Here is an 18,906-nt window from a genome sequence, read left to right on the forward strand (position 1 = left end):
ATATTGCCCATTTTCAATAAAAAAACTAACCTTACTTAAATAGAATTTCCTCTAGCTCATTCCGTTCGGAATCTATCGTGTTTTCAACAGACAGTCAGACAGACAGACGAACATGGTAAGATCGTCTTAGAATTTAAAAAGAACCCAGAATATATACATATGTACATATACTTTTGTGGATGACCAATATTTCGATTTTTGACCAATATGTAAAAAATGTAACGTTGCTTACAATGGTAGCCATTGAAAGTCCGCCCATTTTCCCCAAAATGTTCAAATAAATGTTAAATTTCTTCGTCCAAAATTTGAAGATTTTAGGTCTATTAGTTTCCCAGACAAACTCCAATTTATTACCCAAATGTTCACATGTATGTCAAAGTAGTTCTTGAAAAATTTGAGGATTTTAGCTCTGATAGTTTCTCAGATACGCGAAATTTTCTACTTAATTCATATGGGAGGTTCTTCGTGCAAAATTTTAAGATTTTAACTATAATAGTTTCCCAGATAAGCGAGTTTTTGTATTTAATTCATATGGGAGGTGCCGCGCACCCAACTTCTAGTCCGCCCCCTTTTTCCTTAAATAATCATATTGACACTAAAGTGGTTCAGACAAAATTTCATATCGAAGGTGCCACGCCCACCATAGACATTCCGCCCATTTTGTCCGAAAATAATCTTATGGATGTCAAAGATGTCCTACACAATTTAAAACCTGTAACTGTTGTATTTTCTGAGATATGCGACTTTTAATATGTATATGGGCGTGGCAAACCTCCCACTTGAAATTTCGAAATAAAAAGTAGCCTATAGTTCCTTCCAGACATACAGGAAAACACTGTGAAAATTCCAAGAAAATCGGTTTGGCCGTTTAGCCGTCTATAAAAACCAAACAAACAAACATACATACATACATACATATATACATACATACATACATACATACATACATACATACATACATACATACATACATACATACATACATACATACATACATACATACATACATACATACATACATACATACATACATACATACATACATACATACATACATACATACATACATACATACATACATACATACATACATACATACATACATTTTTATATATATAGATTGGCTTTTGAAATGCTCACTTTTATGCATAAACAGCAATTTTAAAAATGTTCAAATATTCATTATCAACCGTTCTCACAACAAACAATTAATTTGTCAGTCGACAGTCGAAAAATTTTTTTTTGGAAAATGAATTATAATGAATTATAAAACAGAAATCCTGTTTAATTTTTTACAGTTACAAACCTACTTTCTATCAAAAATGAAGTAATTTAGATATGTCCATCTAAACCTTGTAATCAAACTACAAGTCGCAATTTTCCAGATATGTATAATTGAACAAGTTAACAAGTACTATATTCGTCTGACCCGAATATAGCACTACCTTTATATTAATACTTCTTTAATTGATCAAATATTTGTAGAAATAAGTTTTCTCATGCTTTTTAAGAGAAAAAAAACCCAATATTTAAACAGCATATATCTGAATATTACTTATTATTTGTTAATAAATAATGTGAAATAATAAGTAATCGTGAAAAAATCTTGAAATAGCATTTTTGTATACAAAACTAATGTGATAATTTTTGTAAGGATATCATTATTAATGTGTGTTTAAGATATTTTCAGAAAAAGACCAATTATGGGCCGACCGTTTCACAGTAACATTAATATATATATATATACAAAGGCGAAATTTGGGCTAAATTCTGTATCTTTATCATTATTTGGTAATGAGTATTGTGTATTTTAGAGATTTTCGGAAGGATGCCTTGTATGGGAGCCATGACTAAATATGGACCGATCAGAAAATGAAATTCACAGTAACATTTCTAAAGATATAAGCAATATTTGTGCCAAATTTTATAAGGATATCATTATTTTGTAATGAGTTTATGTGATTTTCGGAAGGGGATCTTGGTCGTAGCTCACAATTATGTACGTATCGAAAAAAAATACAGTATCTTTTCCGTGTACAAAAGTAATATTTGTGCCAAATTTTGGTTGGATATCATTATTTGGTAATGAGTTATATGCGTTAAAGTGATTTTCGGGAGGGGACCTTGTATGGGAGCTTTGACCAATTGTGGACCGATCGGAAAAAATGTGTACAGTATAATTTCCGTATTTAAAAGACATATTGTTACAAATTTTGTATGGATATATTAATTTAGTAATGAGTTATGTCAGTTTAAGTTTTTTTCTAAAGGGGACCTTGTATGGGAGGAATGATCAATTGTGGACCGATCGGAAAAAAATACAGTAACATTTCTGTGTATATAAGAAATATTTGTACCAAATCTTGTATGGATATTATAATTTAGTAATGAGTTATATGCGTTTAAGTGATTTCACAAAATTTTTCAATAACATCCATTGTCAAGTATATACATACATACAACAACAACATGCAATGTAGACCACACAACTTTGTCTAAATGTTAAGAAACGTGGTAAGCTTACTATTGACAAAGCATTTTGAGCTTAACTTGATTATAAGATATTTGGAGAGTTGGATTAAAGGATAAAAAGGTCCTTTTTTGAGGTTTTTATGATTTTTTTCATTTTCTTCCAAAGGAAAGATATAAAGTTTTGGTATCATAAGAAAGATGATTGAGGCACGCTTTCAATGGGATATCAGAAAAATTTGTGTAACACTAAAAATAATCGTAATTTTCTAATTTTTCCGGAAATTTTCAGATTTTTTTAAATGTTTACATAGATGAATTTAATATAATTCGTTGAAATTAATTCACAATAATCGTCAATAAAATCCACCAAAACGGGTTTTTCCGTTTTTCAAAATACAATCTAGATCAAATTTTATTTAAATTTATCGAAGCCTATGTACGCTACCAAAACATTGCGAAATAATGTAAACAATAACATAGAAACCGTTATTTACAAAGCAAGCATAACAAACCAGTAGATGTTTGGGATAAATTGTGTTAATATTTTAGTTAAAATTAAAAATTTGATTGATAACACCGTACAACAAATTGGGAAAAATTGTTGCACACATGAGCAAAACCATGTACGTTGGAAACTACATACTTAATATAGTTATACTAAACTTTTGGTTTTTTATTTTCTGATCGTTTCTTCCTTTAAAAGGACTTTAAAGTTTGAAAGTAAGATTAAGTATAATTATATTTAGCTAAAATTTGGTTTGGTCTAGTAGGTCAATATGGGTATCGAATGAAAGAGGAAAATAACAGTATTCTTACGAATGAAATAATTTTAAAATGTCAGAATAAAAAACAGAAAAAAATGTCCTTTAAAATTTTAATCCTTTAATATCCTTTTTTTATACTCAATTTTTTTTGAAAAAATATATGTTAAATTGAATATTATGGTGTTTCTGACTGAAAAATTTCGTGTTTTTATCTCTATCAGTTTCTTGTAAAAAAATTTTAAACTTAAGTTATACACATTTACTTAAATTAAAAAATATGTTTGTTGGAAATAATTTGTATATTTACCATAGAATATCACTTGAAAGTTAAAAACAACTTTATTTTATGGTGGCTTGTCATAATGTCCATGGACGTTATGGCAAACCAAACAGTTTCATAGTGTCCATGGAGGTTATTACACTTTCATAAGAGTCTCAATATCCATGAGAAAAGTGGCATAAAGTCCACGGATTACATATAGTCCATTTATTATGAAAAGGCTTGATATAGCGAAGCCGGTATTCAAAATACACCGAAGTTTAAAAATCCTGCGCCCGGCCGGAGGCCGCCAATTTTGGACACTTTTTTAAATGAATCCAAAATACAACATACAGTAAAGTTAAGACCAATGCTTTCCTTGCAATACATCTATGTTTTAATAGTGTCACAAAGACTATTGACATAATGACACTTTTAAAATTTGAAGTTATGTCCATTGACAATATGACTCTTTTAGGGTTGACAAAACGTCCATCTCCTAAGTTTAAAAAATAAATGTCTCAAAAAATTTATTTTCCTACCGATTATGCCGAATAATTCGACCTAATCTATAATCTTCGGTCTAACGATTGCCCAAAAATTAGCAATAAAGTTATTCCAGCCTTTTTTATTCATGGTGAGGAGGGGTGAGGTCCTTGATATACCTAATTTTTGTATTTTTTAATAAAAACTATAAACTTCTACTTATATGATTTAGAGCAATTTAATGGATATCAATTGAAAGTATTTACCACTTCTTCCAACATTCTTCCACATAAAGTATTTTTAACATGACATCATAAAAACCAAAGTATAACAAGTAGTCCGACTCTTTGACAGCAGTACCTAACTCTAAGCATGTGTTAGTGAAAATGTACCTAACTCTAAATATGTGTTAGTAACAAAAATGTATATGTATTTATAGAAGATAGATTATACTAAATTGCGTTAATTAACTATTTGTTTAAAATGCGTGTTTATGATGAAATATTTATTAAAAACACGAAAACAAAACTATTTTACTAACAAATACTTAAAATATCAACTTTAAATTCTTAAAATTTTCAACTTTTTAATTCACCTCATTGTCAAAAATAAAAAAAATATAAAAATAAAAATACGCAAAAAACTTTATTGTTTGCTATAAACGGCTATAAAGATTTCAAATAACTTTTTACAGATAAACAAAGTGAAATCTTATTATTCCGCCACATTTTTAAATATAAAAAGCTTTTTCAAGGAGGTAGCTTTAAATATTTTTAAATGCAATGTTTATCTCCAAGTTTGGTCATAATCAATTTTCGTTTTAAATTACAGATTCTTTATTAAAGAATATTTTTTTAAAATGCCTAGGAAGTGTGTCTACAATTGTAAAAATTATAATAAATTATTCAATTTCCCAAACAAGGCCACTGATGCATTAAGGTATAGATTCCAATTGCAGTTAGGATTGCATTACCTCCAACAGTCTTAAGTCTAAAATTATAATTTAATATTATTTAAAAAGTAATAGTTTGACGAAATTGTAACCTCCTCCACTACACTGGGTTGGTGTTATGCATTTCTGCTAAACCTACAACGAACACCTTATATTAATAGGGACCGTGAGGGACTGGTCTTTTATGACCTATCCCAAGACTGCGCTCTTTTTATGTGTTACCTTAATTGAGCCGTAACTTGAAATTTTAAATAGTTTTACTTTAACACAGTTGTAGTTTAAATGAGCGTAATGTGAATTTATTTAACCCATTAATGCCCACAGTTTCATATACGTAACGTAACTTAATTCGAATTCGGACTGGACATATACACAAGTAAACTTTTATATTAAAATTTCATATTTCTACCTTACGTAGATCGCCGTGGGCATTAATGGTTTAAATGAATATTTAAATTGCAGAAATAATATAAGCATCCAAAAATTAAAGGTTTTCTTGGTTGTTATTTATTTAATAAAATGTTAACTTCACACATATCTGTAATCACAATCGGTAACCGCATAACGCTTTTATCATCTGTGACCTCATACATCATCAGGTTTTGCTTTTAAACTTCCTTTCAACAAATGCCTCAAAAATATTAACAACTACATTTTTAATCTTTAATAGAAGAGCAACTTGGCTCGAAATATTCAATGTCACAGAAAATAAAAATTTATACGCTTGTTCAAATCACTTTTCGGACATCATGTATTCAAATCAAAATTTAAACAGAAATGCAATACCCAATCAAAATTTGGAATATATTGCTGGTCCTTTTGAACAAAAAAAAAATATGTAAGCAAACTAATAATTATATTTCTTCCGAAATAAATAATTATTACAACTGTTCTAAATATTTGATATACATACATATATAAAACAGTTAGAAGAAAGAATTCAAAAATTAGAAGATGAAAATAACAAATTATTGCAACAACATTTAAAATTAGAAAAGAATTTAAAAAACTCTACTTTTGATAATTTGCCAAAAAAAAAAAAAAAAATGAAAATTTGCGTAAAAAATGCTTTAGATAATGTAAACAAAGAATTAAATGGTTGAAGATATACAGATGAAATTAAGGCTATTGCATTGGGTGTATATTTTATTTCCCCTATGACATATAAGTATTTAAAAAACGATTTCCTTTGGCCAAGTAAATCAAAATTATTAGAATTTGTAAGTGAATGGCCAAGAGAACCTGGCCTTAAAGTTAAACAGTTAAATGTCTTGAAATTGAGTACTCTAAATTTTAGTGATGAACAAAAGTATGTTTCCATGGACATTATGTCGCTTTATAGTGTGTCATAAAGTCTATGGACATTATGTCACTGGACATTATGACACGCCACCGTTCAAAATTGTCCAAAATTTGCTCTGAAAATCGGTAAGTTTTCGATATCTAACAATGGGTCCAAAACTTTTTCGAATATTCAAAGAGAGACCCTCGATTCAGCTGTCAGGTTCAATGCACAATAAATTGCTTATAAAACCAACTTAAACATAAAGGATCGAAGGAAAAATCCTATTTATTTTTTCATAAATATATTTCTAATTGAAACTTCCCAAAATAAATTAAAAAAATATATTTTTGAATTATTACGTTATGTCCCTAAGGCATTATAATAACTTATTTCTATTATTTTTTCCAATGCCTATTTCAGTTATATCCAAAAAATTTTTCCTGAGTCCAAAAATTTATAATAACTGAATAACAGATCAAAGTATACAAAAATAGCTTTCATTTGAGATATTGATCAAATTTTACCATATAGTTTGGCAGAAAATAGATTTCCCACTGAAAAAATTTATTGTTTCTATTTTTTTTTTGACGGCACTGTATATATTTTTAGTTTTTCAAAGCGATTCTGATATTTTAAGTGAATTGTAAATATTTAAGTATTTTTTATACTGATCATTACAAAAATTGCAAAAATTTTTTAAACACAAACAAAACTCAGTTGTGCCGATTTTTGTATGGAAAAAAATATATGTAACATAATTATGAGCTTTAAAGACACATTTGCAAGGGTCGGCCGTATAGGTGAAATAAGAGACCAATTTCAACAAATTTTAACACGTACTGGACCCAAAAGAAACATTTGTTAATGACTTCTTTAAAGACATACGGTCGAACGGACATCGTTTAATCAATTAGGGAGGTTAAAACATTAGCAAAAATAAATATATAATTCACGATAGTACAGTAGTGTATTGTATAAACAGTACAAGTTTAAAATTCGTTATATAAGTTGCAGAATAATAGCATTATCCATTGAACAAAACTACACATTAGGATGTCCCGTGGACAACTTTTTTGGAGGAATACCTCTCAAACGATGCGTATTAATGTACTAAATACGAGAAAAATATATTTTTTTTTTTTGAAAAGGCCCTCAGTTCCCTACCAGCGATTGAAAATTTTGATCTCAGTACAATATGCTCAAAAAATATTTTCTGCAATCTTTTCGAAATGGGCCTCAAAATAAAAATTTTTATTTCATTATTCCTGGTCCGCAAAACGACTTTTAGGGTATTATGAGGGGTATATACATAAATTTCAAAATAATCTAAAATATTCTAAAATGGACCAAACCATAGACCAAACTACTTTTTTTAATAATTCTCTGTATAAACTAAAAAGTACGACAATTTTGAAAATAATATGCCTGTCCAACCAACTTAAAATCATTTTATGCACCAAAAATAAAATGTTTAAATTATTTTTCCTTTAATCAGCTCAAATTGCGGAATTTTTGAGACCCATTTCAAAATAATCGAAAATACTTTATATTTCACAAATTATACTGAGGTCAGAATTTTCAATCTCTGGTAGAGAACTGAGAACCATTCGAAAAAAATATTTTTTTTCTGGTGTTGATTTTGATGAATATATGTATATAGAGAAACAAGGAAGTTATTGATTTTTGATATGAAAATGTCATATATTTTCTACTGTGGAACGGTACGACACAAAGCGCGACTGGTTATAAAAGGTTGTTCACAGAGACCAGGAATTGATTATCAAGAAATGTACACTCCGGTAATTCGTTAACTTCAATAAGATATTTGATATCTGTTGCAGTTTGATCTCGACATCGAACAAATAGACGCTATAATGTTATAACATTACAAACAGTGTTTCTTTGTATTATATTTTCCAAAAAGTTAGTGTTCGATTTCAGAAAAACGTAATAAAAATAAAATATTGGTTTTACGTTTAGCTATTAGAAGTTTCTCTTAAATTTTTCCTACTACACCCACCTTAAAGTATACCTACCGATAGACTCAGAATCGCTTTTTGAGACGATTAAGACATGTCCGTCCGTCTGGCTGGCTGCCTATGTAAGCCTTGTGCGCAAGCTACAGGCCATAATTTTCAAGATATTTTAATATTTTGAAATAAATAAAGGTGTTTTAAAGTAGCGTCCATTGATGTCATATTCCAAAAAAATTTTAAATTGTTAGGTTTTTCATTAATATAAATAAAATATATGTATTATTTTGCAAATAAAATATATGCATAATTTTGCACACCACTAGACGTGGCTTTAAAAAACCTTTCAAATGATACCACATATTGTATACCATTATATAACATATTGAATTAAACATGAAAAATCGTGGCCTCCATAGTATATTTTCTTGAAAACTGTCCAGCTCACGAACGGACAACACTAAACCCAAAATATTTTGGGTAACATCATATTACAAAACAGCGAATAATTTGAGGGGGGTAACTCAAGCACCATTTTTTGTGAGTCGGTCTAATGGGTCTAAAGGTTTTATATCATGAGCAAAATCGTTGTAAACTAGTGTAATTGTTTTAATGATAACATGATGATAACAAACCTATTTCAACGAATTATTAAAACTTAACTTGAATACATCAAATATATTTTATATTACCTGTTATGGAATTGTCTCCTTTACTCTCTTTTAGTAGTGATTCATTAAAATGGATTTTTTCAAGACGATTATTATCAGGGGATTCATTCAGGCATAAATTATTTTCCTCGGTATTATTATTGTTATGCTTAGGTACTTCATTATCGACAAACAAATTTTCTACATATCCATAGGGTTTGGAAGAGTTATCTGATAAGTTGTTCTCATCGGCATTAGAATCCCGATTCGTATCTAATTCGGAACTAGATGCAAGTGTTCGTTTATATTTTATGGGGGATTTTCTACATTCATCATTTAAATTTTCATTAAAACAGCTTGGAGAACTTTTTCCACTAACACTTTCATTTATTATTGAGTTATTCTCGCTTGTGGTAACAATGCAACTACTACTGCTGTTACTGCTGGAGCTAAGTGAGCGCTGACTATCTGTTTTAGTCATATTATTGTCATTTCTTGTCTTATTGCAAATATATCCTTCGTTATTCCCATCTGAATTGATGGATTTCGTAGTTGCAGTTTTTGAGTGTTTACCAAATTCTTTTATTTCATTTTCCACAATTGTAGACGACGTCAGTTCCTTTTTTGGATTTGACCGATTTGTTATATTGGACTGATTCCTATCTGTGCTCTTGTCAACTTTAGATTTGGATGTTGGTTCGACCAAAGAATTATTGTTTGTTGTGGAATTTTCAAGTGATGAATTAGAAATTATTGCGGGCAAATCAATTTCTTTGTGCAAGGGAATTGAACCTGAATTATTGTTATTTTTATTTTTTATCTTGCTATTTTTTTCACTTTTATTTTTATCTTGCTTTGTACGCTCTTTCTTATTTTTGTTGCCATTATTTGAACTGGATTCCTTTTGATTGACAGGAGAAATAGATAAACTCGGCCAAGCTTCTTTTTGGGGAGCAGAACCAAGTACAGAAGATATTACATTATTTGTTGTAACAGATGAAGATGCCGGTGTGCTTGTTGAAGGTGTGATACTTGAAATAATTCCAGACATTTTACAGCTCTCAACATTTTTACCGTTAATTAAGGAACTTGTGCTTCCAGTGGAAACTCCACATCCACTTGTGCTGTTACCAGACGATGCAATTAAAACATCATGCAAACGTTTTTCATACTCTTGATGCTTTCCTTGATGCATTTCCTACAATTAAAGATAAAAACTTGACTTTTGTAGATTAATGCATAACAAAATTAATATGATAGCCTTGCATGTGGCTGTAATCTATTTGAACATTTAAAAATACCTCTTTTGTAAAACTCGCTTCGGGATCTCCTAATTCATGTAGATACATACAATCTCCTTTAGGGCACTGCTGGTTTTTCATGAAGTGACTGCAATATTTAGTCGTACCCAAGCTAGTCTTTATGAGGCGACCATCAATCATTATATTGTTTACACTTTGAATTGCCCTCAACGCATCGGAATTATGAACATAAGTAACATAAGCTGAAGCCGAAGGACCCTAAGTAAAAATATTTTTATTATAAGTGTTGTTTTGATATTAAGGATATTTTCTTGAATAAGATTCTTCCCTCGCAGCATCCAATATCTAAATTTATTAACCTTTTTTAAAATGGATAAATCCAAAATTCATTTACCGATTCAAAGTGTGATCCGATCTTATCCTAAGATATATAAAAGGTATTCACGTCAGCGTTATTTCCTGTGTAAAATTGCGAAAATCCAAAATATTACCCTAATTGATGCATGATTCATGAATTTTGCTACAGGATTTTATATCATAAAGATAAGGCAAAATTTAATTTTTAAATTTCGAGCAAATCCTTAAAAACGAAGATGTGTTTCTAGTGAAAATGACCCAGCAAAAACTTACATTGCACAGTGGGGCAGAATGGAAATTTTTTGGAAATAAATCTGGCATTTCTAAACGGCTGATCCGATCGGGATAAAATTAGGCGTGAGCGGAGCCAAGGAGTATTCGAGTTTAAGTTTTGAAGATGAACCCTGCAGATGCCCCAGGGACGGCGCTGTGGCGGCTCAAAGTAGGGTACCTACGACATGTAAAATTTTTAAACTCGTGCCATTTTTTTGTTTTTCATCCAAATACAAAGACTTTTATATTTTCTGAAAGCGCTCGACGAGATCTTGAAAAAACATGCTTGGGCATACTACTTATCTCTTATAATATCCGAGTTATAGGCATTTAAAAATTTAGTGATACAAAATTTACCATACCTTGGTCCGCCTTTTTTTGAATACCGGGCGTAATTTTGGACCAAATGGACTCAATTTAGTTAGTTGTTAGTTAGACAACAAAATTTCCAATAATATACAAAAAATTTCAGATCAATATCATTTACTGATTCAAAAATATACGTTTTTTAATTTAAAAATTCAAAAAATTTTAGATTTTTGGCGTTTTTTTGCCAAAAATGTGTCTTAACTCTTTTATTAATAAAATAAAATTTTCTTTAAGAACATATAACAATTTTATAGTTTCCTAAAAGGTATCTTTACGCAGAACGCTTTGGCGTAAAAAACTTGTCCTATTTTTTGAAAATGTTGCCACTGCGTCCTTCCGAATGTAACCTATTTTTTATCAAAACTTCAAATTTGGGCGATATGTTCTAAAATCCCAAAGCTGGGATCAGAAAACTGAAAGCACTTTTGGAAACCTCAATATGTTTTCTATTTACTCCAAAAGTATTTTCCCAGCCCTGAAAGAAATGTGGACCCTATGGGCAAAAAAGTAAAAAATCCCATTTTTGGGATTTTCATTCCTATTTTTGGGAATTGCGGGATGCCCTTTGACTTTTTCAATTTTTTTTTTGCATTTTCTTATTTTAAATGACAAATTTAACAAGCGTTGAAAATTTCATTGAGTTTTGTTCATAAATAAAGATTTTGTCATATATTACATATTTGTTTAATTTCTAAAACTATGATTTATATCAAAATTTTAATAGGGTCGCAGATAGCTACAACAATTTAGTCCATATTTATCCCTTAATATCAGTTTTTAGTTAGATATGGAAATTCTCGACCCTTTACAAAAAATTTCAAGCCAATATCTCAATTACATTCAAAAATATGTTCACTTAAACCTGTGTCTTTTAATTTCATCTTTTTCATATTTTAGTATTAAGTATGACAGAACATATTTAAATCTTATATTTACCTATTTTCTATTTGTTTGCTTATCCTTATAATTGAAAGGTCCTATTATGCTTAAATTTTCATAAATTTATAACTATTTTTTACGAAAATCGATAAGCCGTTTGAAAAAAATGCACGTTTTTGCATTAAAGAAGTATAAAAAATTCATTCATGTAAATATATAATTTCTGTACCAAAATTTAAATAAACCGAACTGGTTTTCATTTTAACGGGTTTTTGGACTAATAATTCATTGAAATTTAGAAATGAAAAAAGCAGTTAATTGTAGATAAGTAGGGATATGCTAACTAGAATAAATATTTCATCAAAATTTCTCTTTAGCCGAAAACGCGGTTTTTCTTGAGTTACAAGATAATTTGACGAAGCACACCTAAACCGCTAATTAAAATTGGTAAAACTTAACATTAATCGGTTGCTGATTATGATGCTTATACCAAAATCGATAAGCCGTTAGAAAAAAGTACGATATTGTATTAAATGCATTGAATAAAGTTCGGTCATGTGTATGAAATTTATTTCCAAACTTTACATAGATTTTTGACAGTTTTTATATTATTTACTCAGAAATGGAAACAGAAGATAATTATAAACAAGCAGTTATTGGCTAACAACAAAAATATTTGCATCAAAGTATCTCGTGTGCAGAAAACGCAGTGTTTTTCTTTTAAGAAAAACTTGTAAAGCACATATTCTTTTAAATTTTGACTTCAAGAAGCTATTACTCTTAGACGGAAAAAGATAATTGAACAAAATTTCTACTATATTATTAATTAAGGTATATAAAATCGATTAGCATTTATTTGTAAAAAAAGGTTGTTAGGTCATGGTGCAAAATGAAAATTTAAAAATTCAAACTTAAATATTTTTGTTTATATAAGAATAAACTTATTATAATAAGCTTAATTTTACTTTACTAAATCATATACAATGAAAAAAATTTAATTTCATATTTAAATTTGTTGTTTAGTTAAATTTTATCAGAAAGATACAAGAATATATGGGAAATTCTTTTTTTGTTTTACATTTTAAGAAACCAACTTTATGCATTAAATATTTCTTTGGTTTAATATTTTGAAAATTAAGTGATGACGAATTTTTATTCACAAGACTTGAAAGAAAACGTCCATTAAGTTTTGTGGTCGAGAGTAGTTCCATGTTGGGGAAATAAACATTTAAAGTTAGTTTTTTACAACTTTTGGATATTATGAGGGCGGCTTACAGATTAGAAAGTCAATTTTGCTAATGAAGGCAGTATACACTTGACGAATGACTATACTCTATATTTGTTGTGCGAATTATAAGTAAAGAATTACGTGGTCGCAAAGTTCTGAAACCAAATTTATACAATTTTACAAAATTTGCAGTTTTTTGGATATAATATTTGCGGCTCTTCGGTTATGTAAAATTTAGAAATGAGAAAAAGTAGACACTGTAATCTTTTGATGTATATCTCCAAAATATGGTCTAGAAGATATCAATGTGGGAGAAGCTTAAATGTTGGAAAAATAAACGGGAAAGTTTAAAAAAAATGGCTTTTTCTCGAAGCACACTAACAGCGTAACTTCAATACATATACCCAAAATATGGCGTGATCGAAATACTTTTAAATTTTACATGTTGAAATCATAAAGCCGCGATAAAATATTAGCATGCAAATATGTTAGAGCAATTACAAAAAAATAGCGTATTTTCGCATTATAAACAAATTTTAAATTCTAAATTTTATCAGTAATCAATCTTTATATAGAAAGAATTGGTTTGCATCAAAAAAATTTAATGAAGGCCTTTCGTGGACTGAATACGCGGGGTTTATTTCACAACAAAAATCGATAAAAATCGGTGGCTGACAATGATGGTTATACGAAAATCGATAAGCCGTTTGAAAAAAATGCACGTTTTTGCATTAAAGAAGTATAAAAAAGTTCATTCATGTAAATATATAATTTCTGTACCAAAATTTAAATAAACCGAACTGGTTTTCATTTTAACGGGTTTTTGGACTAATAATTCATTGAAATTTAGAAATGAAAAAAGCAGTTAATTGTAGATAAAATTTCTCTTTAGCCGAAAACGCGGTTTTTCTTGAGTTACAAGATAATTTGACGAAGCATGGTCATGTGTATGAAATTTATTTCCAAACTTTACATAGATTTTTGACAGTTTTTATATTATTTACTCAGAAATGGAAACAGAAGATAATTATAAACAAGCAGTTATTGGCTAACAACAAAAATATTTGCATCAAAGTATCTCGTGTGCAGAAAACGCAGTGTTTTTCTTTTAAGAAAAACTTGTAAAGCACATATTCTTTTAGGTTGCTATTAATGAGTTCTATAGCAAAATCTATAAACCGTTCGAAAAAATACAACCATTTTGGATTTAATGCAATGCATTCGAATATATGCATAAATAAATTAAAACCTCATAATTTTTAATCTATCAAACATAACGGTTAAACAATTGACATAACGGTTAAACAACTAGTAACGATAATTATTGGGTTCTATGGCAACACCGATAAAAATGTGAGTAACGAAGCTACATTGACTGTCATTAATATTCGGTTTTTACATTTCCGTTTTTTTCTGCTCTTAATTGTATGGGGAGGGTTTGCGTTTGTGCTGATGTTTGTAACGCACAAAAATATTTGACCTACCTTAAAGTATACCGATCATCCGTCTCTCCGGCTGGTTAGCTGTCCATGTAAAACTTGTGCGCAAGCTACAGGCCAAATTTTTCAGGATGTTTTGATAAAATTTGGACGATGCCTATTGAAAATGGTTGAAATCGGTCCATTATTTCACCATACAATCTGACATTCTGATTTGGGGTTTTTAACTCATAACTATGTCAAATATACTACTATCTGACCTCAAAATTTGCACAACCAGTCTGACCATTTTGACATTTTTGCTGCTAGATTTAGCATTTTTTATTTTGATTTAGCTGTAAAATTTTAATTTAGCATTTTGCATTTTATTTAGCATTTTTATAAAATATTTTTAGCATTTTTTGGTTTTTTTGGAATTTTAGTATATAAACAAAAAAAAAAGACAAATTTTTGCAAACAAGATTTATATAGGAAATAGGTTTAACCGGAAAACATCAGAATTAAATGTCTACCCAAACACAACCAACAAGAAATATGAGAAATGTAATAATTTACACTGTAATTCAAAATAATGCAAAAAGATTCATGAAGATAAATAACTTAAAATTACGCCAATACAAGTGAATACTTTAAAATGTTGTATTCTAAAATATTTTTCTGGAACCCAATGCTTTTTTAAATTCGAGGTGATAGAAAAAATTCAAGAGATTTCATATATTTTTACAAATACGTTCAGTACGCTATTTTACAAACTAATACTTTTTGTTTGCTCATGGAATGAAACATATAATTTTGGAAAAGGCTATGTATGACGGTTAATTAACAAATTTTATTTTTTCCTATACGAAATAAAGAGGTTTTAATTTTTATCATCCTTCAGGAGTTCTTGTTAATTTATTGAAAATAAGTATTGAAAAAAAATCAATAATATATAATATAGACTTTCTCATCCTACTTTCTGTTCTTTTTATTTTTACAAAATTTTTAGTAATTTTGTTGTCACGTTTTTTTTTTTTAATTAAAAAAAAATACATAAATTTCGAAAATATTATTGACAATTTATTCCAGAATTACAAACTTACGGATTTGAATATATCTCTCAATTCATTTCATACATTCTCATATATATTTTTCCGAAAAAATCTTGGAAGTATGAGTTATAAACCTGACATCTATTCACCGAGATTTAAAATTATTTCAACGGAATTTTCAATATTTTTATGACATGAAAACCATTTTTAAAGTGTTTTGAGGAAGACAAATAGAAATATATATACTTTTCCTTCCGAAAACACATATAGGTTTTATACCATGAGCAACTAGTGTAATTAATAGAGTTTTGATGTAATTTTTGCATTCAGAAATATTTTAAAGTTAGAGACATTACATATTGCTAAATTTACAAACATTTTGAAATAATTTTTAGCATTTCTGTTTATCTTAATACCACGGAACTTAATGCTTTACCCTACTCCACTATACTACGTTTGAGTATACTAATCGGTTAAGAATCATTTTCTGAATCGATTAAGCCATGTAAGTCTGACCGTCTGGTAAAGGTTGAAATTTTCAAAACAATAAGCACGTATGCTTTTTGATCCAATGATAAAACCTTTTAAAAATGGTTAAAGTCCGTCCTTTATTTTACCTAGCCCCCATACATATACAAATGTATAAAGCCTTTCTCAGAAAATTTGTTTAAATATATCGGAACCAAGGTGCAATTCAACATAAATGCTTTATTACGAAAAATAAATCACATTTTATACTCATATCTGGGGTAGTTTATGATATGGTCAACCACGGCAGAATATACTTTTTTACTTGTTATAAATTACAATGAATTACAGTTACAAATTAATATGAATTGTTCATGAAAACACTTAAAAAAATTCTTCTTTTATCTGCGTATAAATCAAATGATTACTATTTTTGTTAATATAATTATCTTTCAAAGTAAAAATTATGAATAATTCCATAATACATTTTTTCCGATTAATAATATTTGTTTAGTAAATATGGTATGTAAACAAAAATTATTTATTTGAAAATTAAGAAATTTAAATAATAATTTGTTTGTGATCTAAAACAGAGAATGACAAAAGTAACATTCATAAAGTATTGCAACCAAACATGTATGTGTATGTATCGCCAAACACAAAGCGCCCTGCCAGCAAATTTGAGTTTAATTTTGGATACATGAACTGAATAGTCACTATAAAGGCTCAATTTTATGTTTCTCAGTGCTAAGTTAAAAAATTTACAAAAACAAAATACAGTACTTTCTAATTTTGATCATAATTTTGTTAAATTTTAGTGCGTTTTAATATACCAAAAGCAAAATTAAATGATAATAAGTAGATAGAATAAAAATTTCAAAAACTAACACTTTTTAATACACTAAGAAGATAGTTTAATGCAGAATCATTCTTGCTCTCAAAATTCAGAAGGAAAAGTGTTTGCACATTTCAGTAAATATATTTATTTCATTGTGATCAGATGTGTGATATATTGTGAAATTTAGATTTTGTAATAAATTGTGTTAATTTAAAATTTAATATATTTAAAACATAGTTTAATATAAAATAAGCATCAGTGAGGGATTAGTGAGTGCAAAACAGTATAATAAAGGAGAAATAAAAAAAATTATTATAAAGTCGCTTTTATATCATAAAAGAGTATAAAATCATAACACTTTCCAGCTTCTCTATTGTTATGGCAAAACTGGAAATTTACTACATTTACGAAATTTTATGTTATAAAAAAGTGACTTGAAACTGAAACGAAATGGGCACATCAAGTAAGTGTTAAACAGGCGGAACAGTTTCTTCCGAACGGGGTCACTTTTCATTCACTCAGATTATATCAAATTAGATTGTTTTAAACATTAAGCTGTAACGTTATGGTTACAATTTGGATAGAAATTGTTGGCAGGGCGCACAAGCATATTCATCTTGCTCATACCAACATGAACACGAATAAATATACGTGGTCGCTTGTATATTCATACATATTTCTTTCCTATACAACTGGTTGGAAGTAATGAATTTACTTGTTTTATTCAATTATCATACTTATATCTTATTTGCAAAATGAATATAAATAAAATATAAAATAAATAAATAAATAAGATATTAAAATTAACTAAATATTACAAATTTCTAATGAAGAAATAGTTTTCTCAACTGCTTTTGACAATTTTTGCTAGGACCAATAGGTGAAAAGTTACACTCATTTTAATAAAACCCTGTATGACCAAAATGTCCAACTTTAACCCCCTCTAAGTCCAACAGTTCTTGACCGATAGTGCTGAAAATGTGTGTCTGGCCTACTATCCAATAGTACTAATCTTAGTGCAAATATCATTCAAAGACATCGATTTTAAAAGTTGGGTCACTTGACACGAAATTGCCAATATATGAAGTTTATAGACGGCGATTTTCTTGAAATTTTCACAGTGTATTCCTGTATTTCTGGAAGCTAACAAAATGGGTATATTGGAAAAATTATAACAGCAAGACGCCTCAAATTTTGTACAAGTAACATTAGTCTCAATATAAATATTTTGGACCAAAATGGACGAACTAGCAATAATGTGTGTAGAGTTTATAAACCGGATAGTGCCGGTTCACACAGGGAAACTTTTTTTTGGGAAACTTTTGATTTTTGTGTCTGAGAGAACCATCGCTTTCTCTCACATACAAAATCAAAAGTTTCCCTGTGTGAACTGGCACTTACCCGGTTAACCGAAAATCTGTTTTTTATTTAGTACTAACCTTAGTGCAAATTTCATTTAAAGACATCAACTTTAAAAGTTTGGGTCACTTGACACGAAATTGCCCACATATGAAATTTATAGACGGGTTTTTCTTGAAATTTTCACAGTGTACAAGTAACATCAGTTTCAATATAAATATTTTGGACCAAAATGGACGCACTAGCGATAGTGTGTGTGGAGTTTATAAACCGGTTAACCGCAAAACTGTTTTTTATTGCATATTACGGGTTTTCTTGATCCGGGTCATTGAAAATATCGATTTTCGGTTAACCGTGTTATCCGGTTTTACTGTAATTTTTAGTACAACATTGTACGTTCTTTTTGATTTTTTATTGTGATTCACATTTTATAAGATTTTGGATATATTTCTTAACAAAAGTTAGAAAATGTTAAAAATATTTTATGTATACATATAAAATGAAGATTTACAATTTCATAAAATTATTAAAAAGTTGGTAATTAAACTGATAACAAAATTAG

The 18,906-nt window shown here is 28.8% G+C and overlaps 1 protein-coding gene across 1 annotated transcript in view; it reads right to left on the reverse strand.

Moving 5' to 3' along the window:
* The window catches only part of LOC119606480 (putative uncharacterized protein DDB_G0282133), a 197,242-nt gene that overhangs the window by 149,496 nt on the left and 28,840 nt on the right, over positions 1 to 18,906 (reverse strand). Inside the window, exons 3-4 of the mRNA XM_037960010.1 lie at positions 10,143 to 10,361; positions 8,884 to 10,039 (exon numbers count right to left, since the gene is read on the reverse strand). Of these exons, the coding sequence (XP_037815938.1) occupies positions 8,884 to 10,039; positions 10,143 to 10,361 (1,375 nt within the window). The remainder of the gene's footprint in view (positions 1 to 8,883; positions 10,040 to 10,142; positions 10,362 to 18,906) is intronic.

Source organism: Lucilia sericata, unplaced genomic scaffold (genome assembly GCF_015586225.1).
Source record: "Lucilia sericata isolate MDLA Ls3-8-SP2 unplaced genomic scaffold, ASM1558622v1 Contig000590F_arrow, whole genome shotgun sequence".
NCBI classification, from domain to species: domain Eukaryota; kingdom Metazoa; phylum Arthropoda; class Insecta; order Diptera; family Calliphoridae; genus Lucilia; species Lucilia sericata.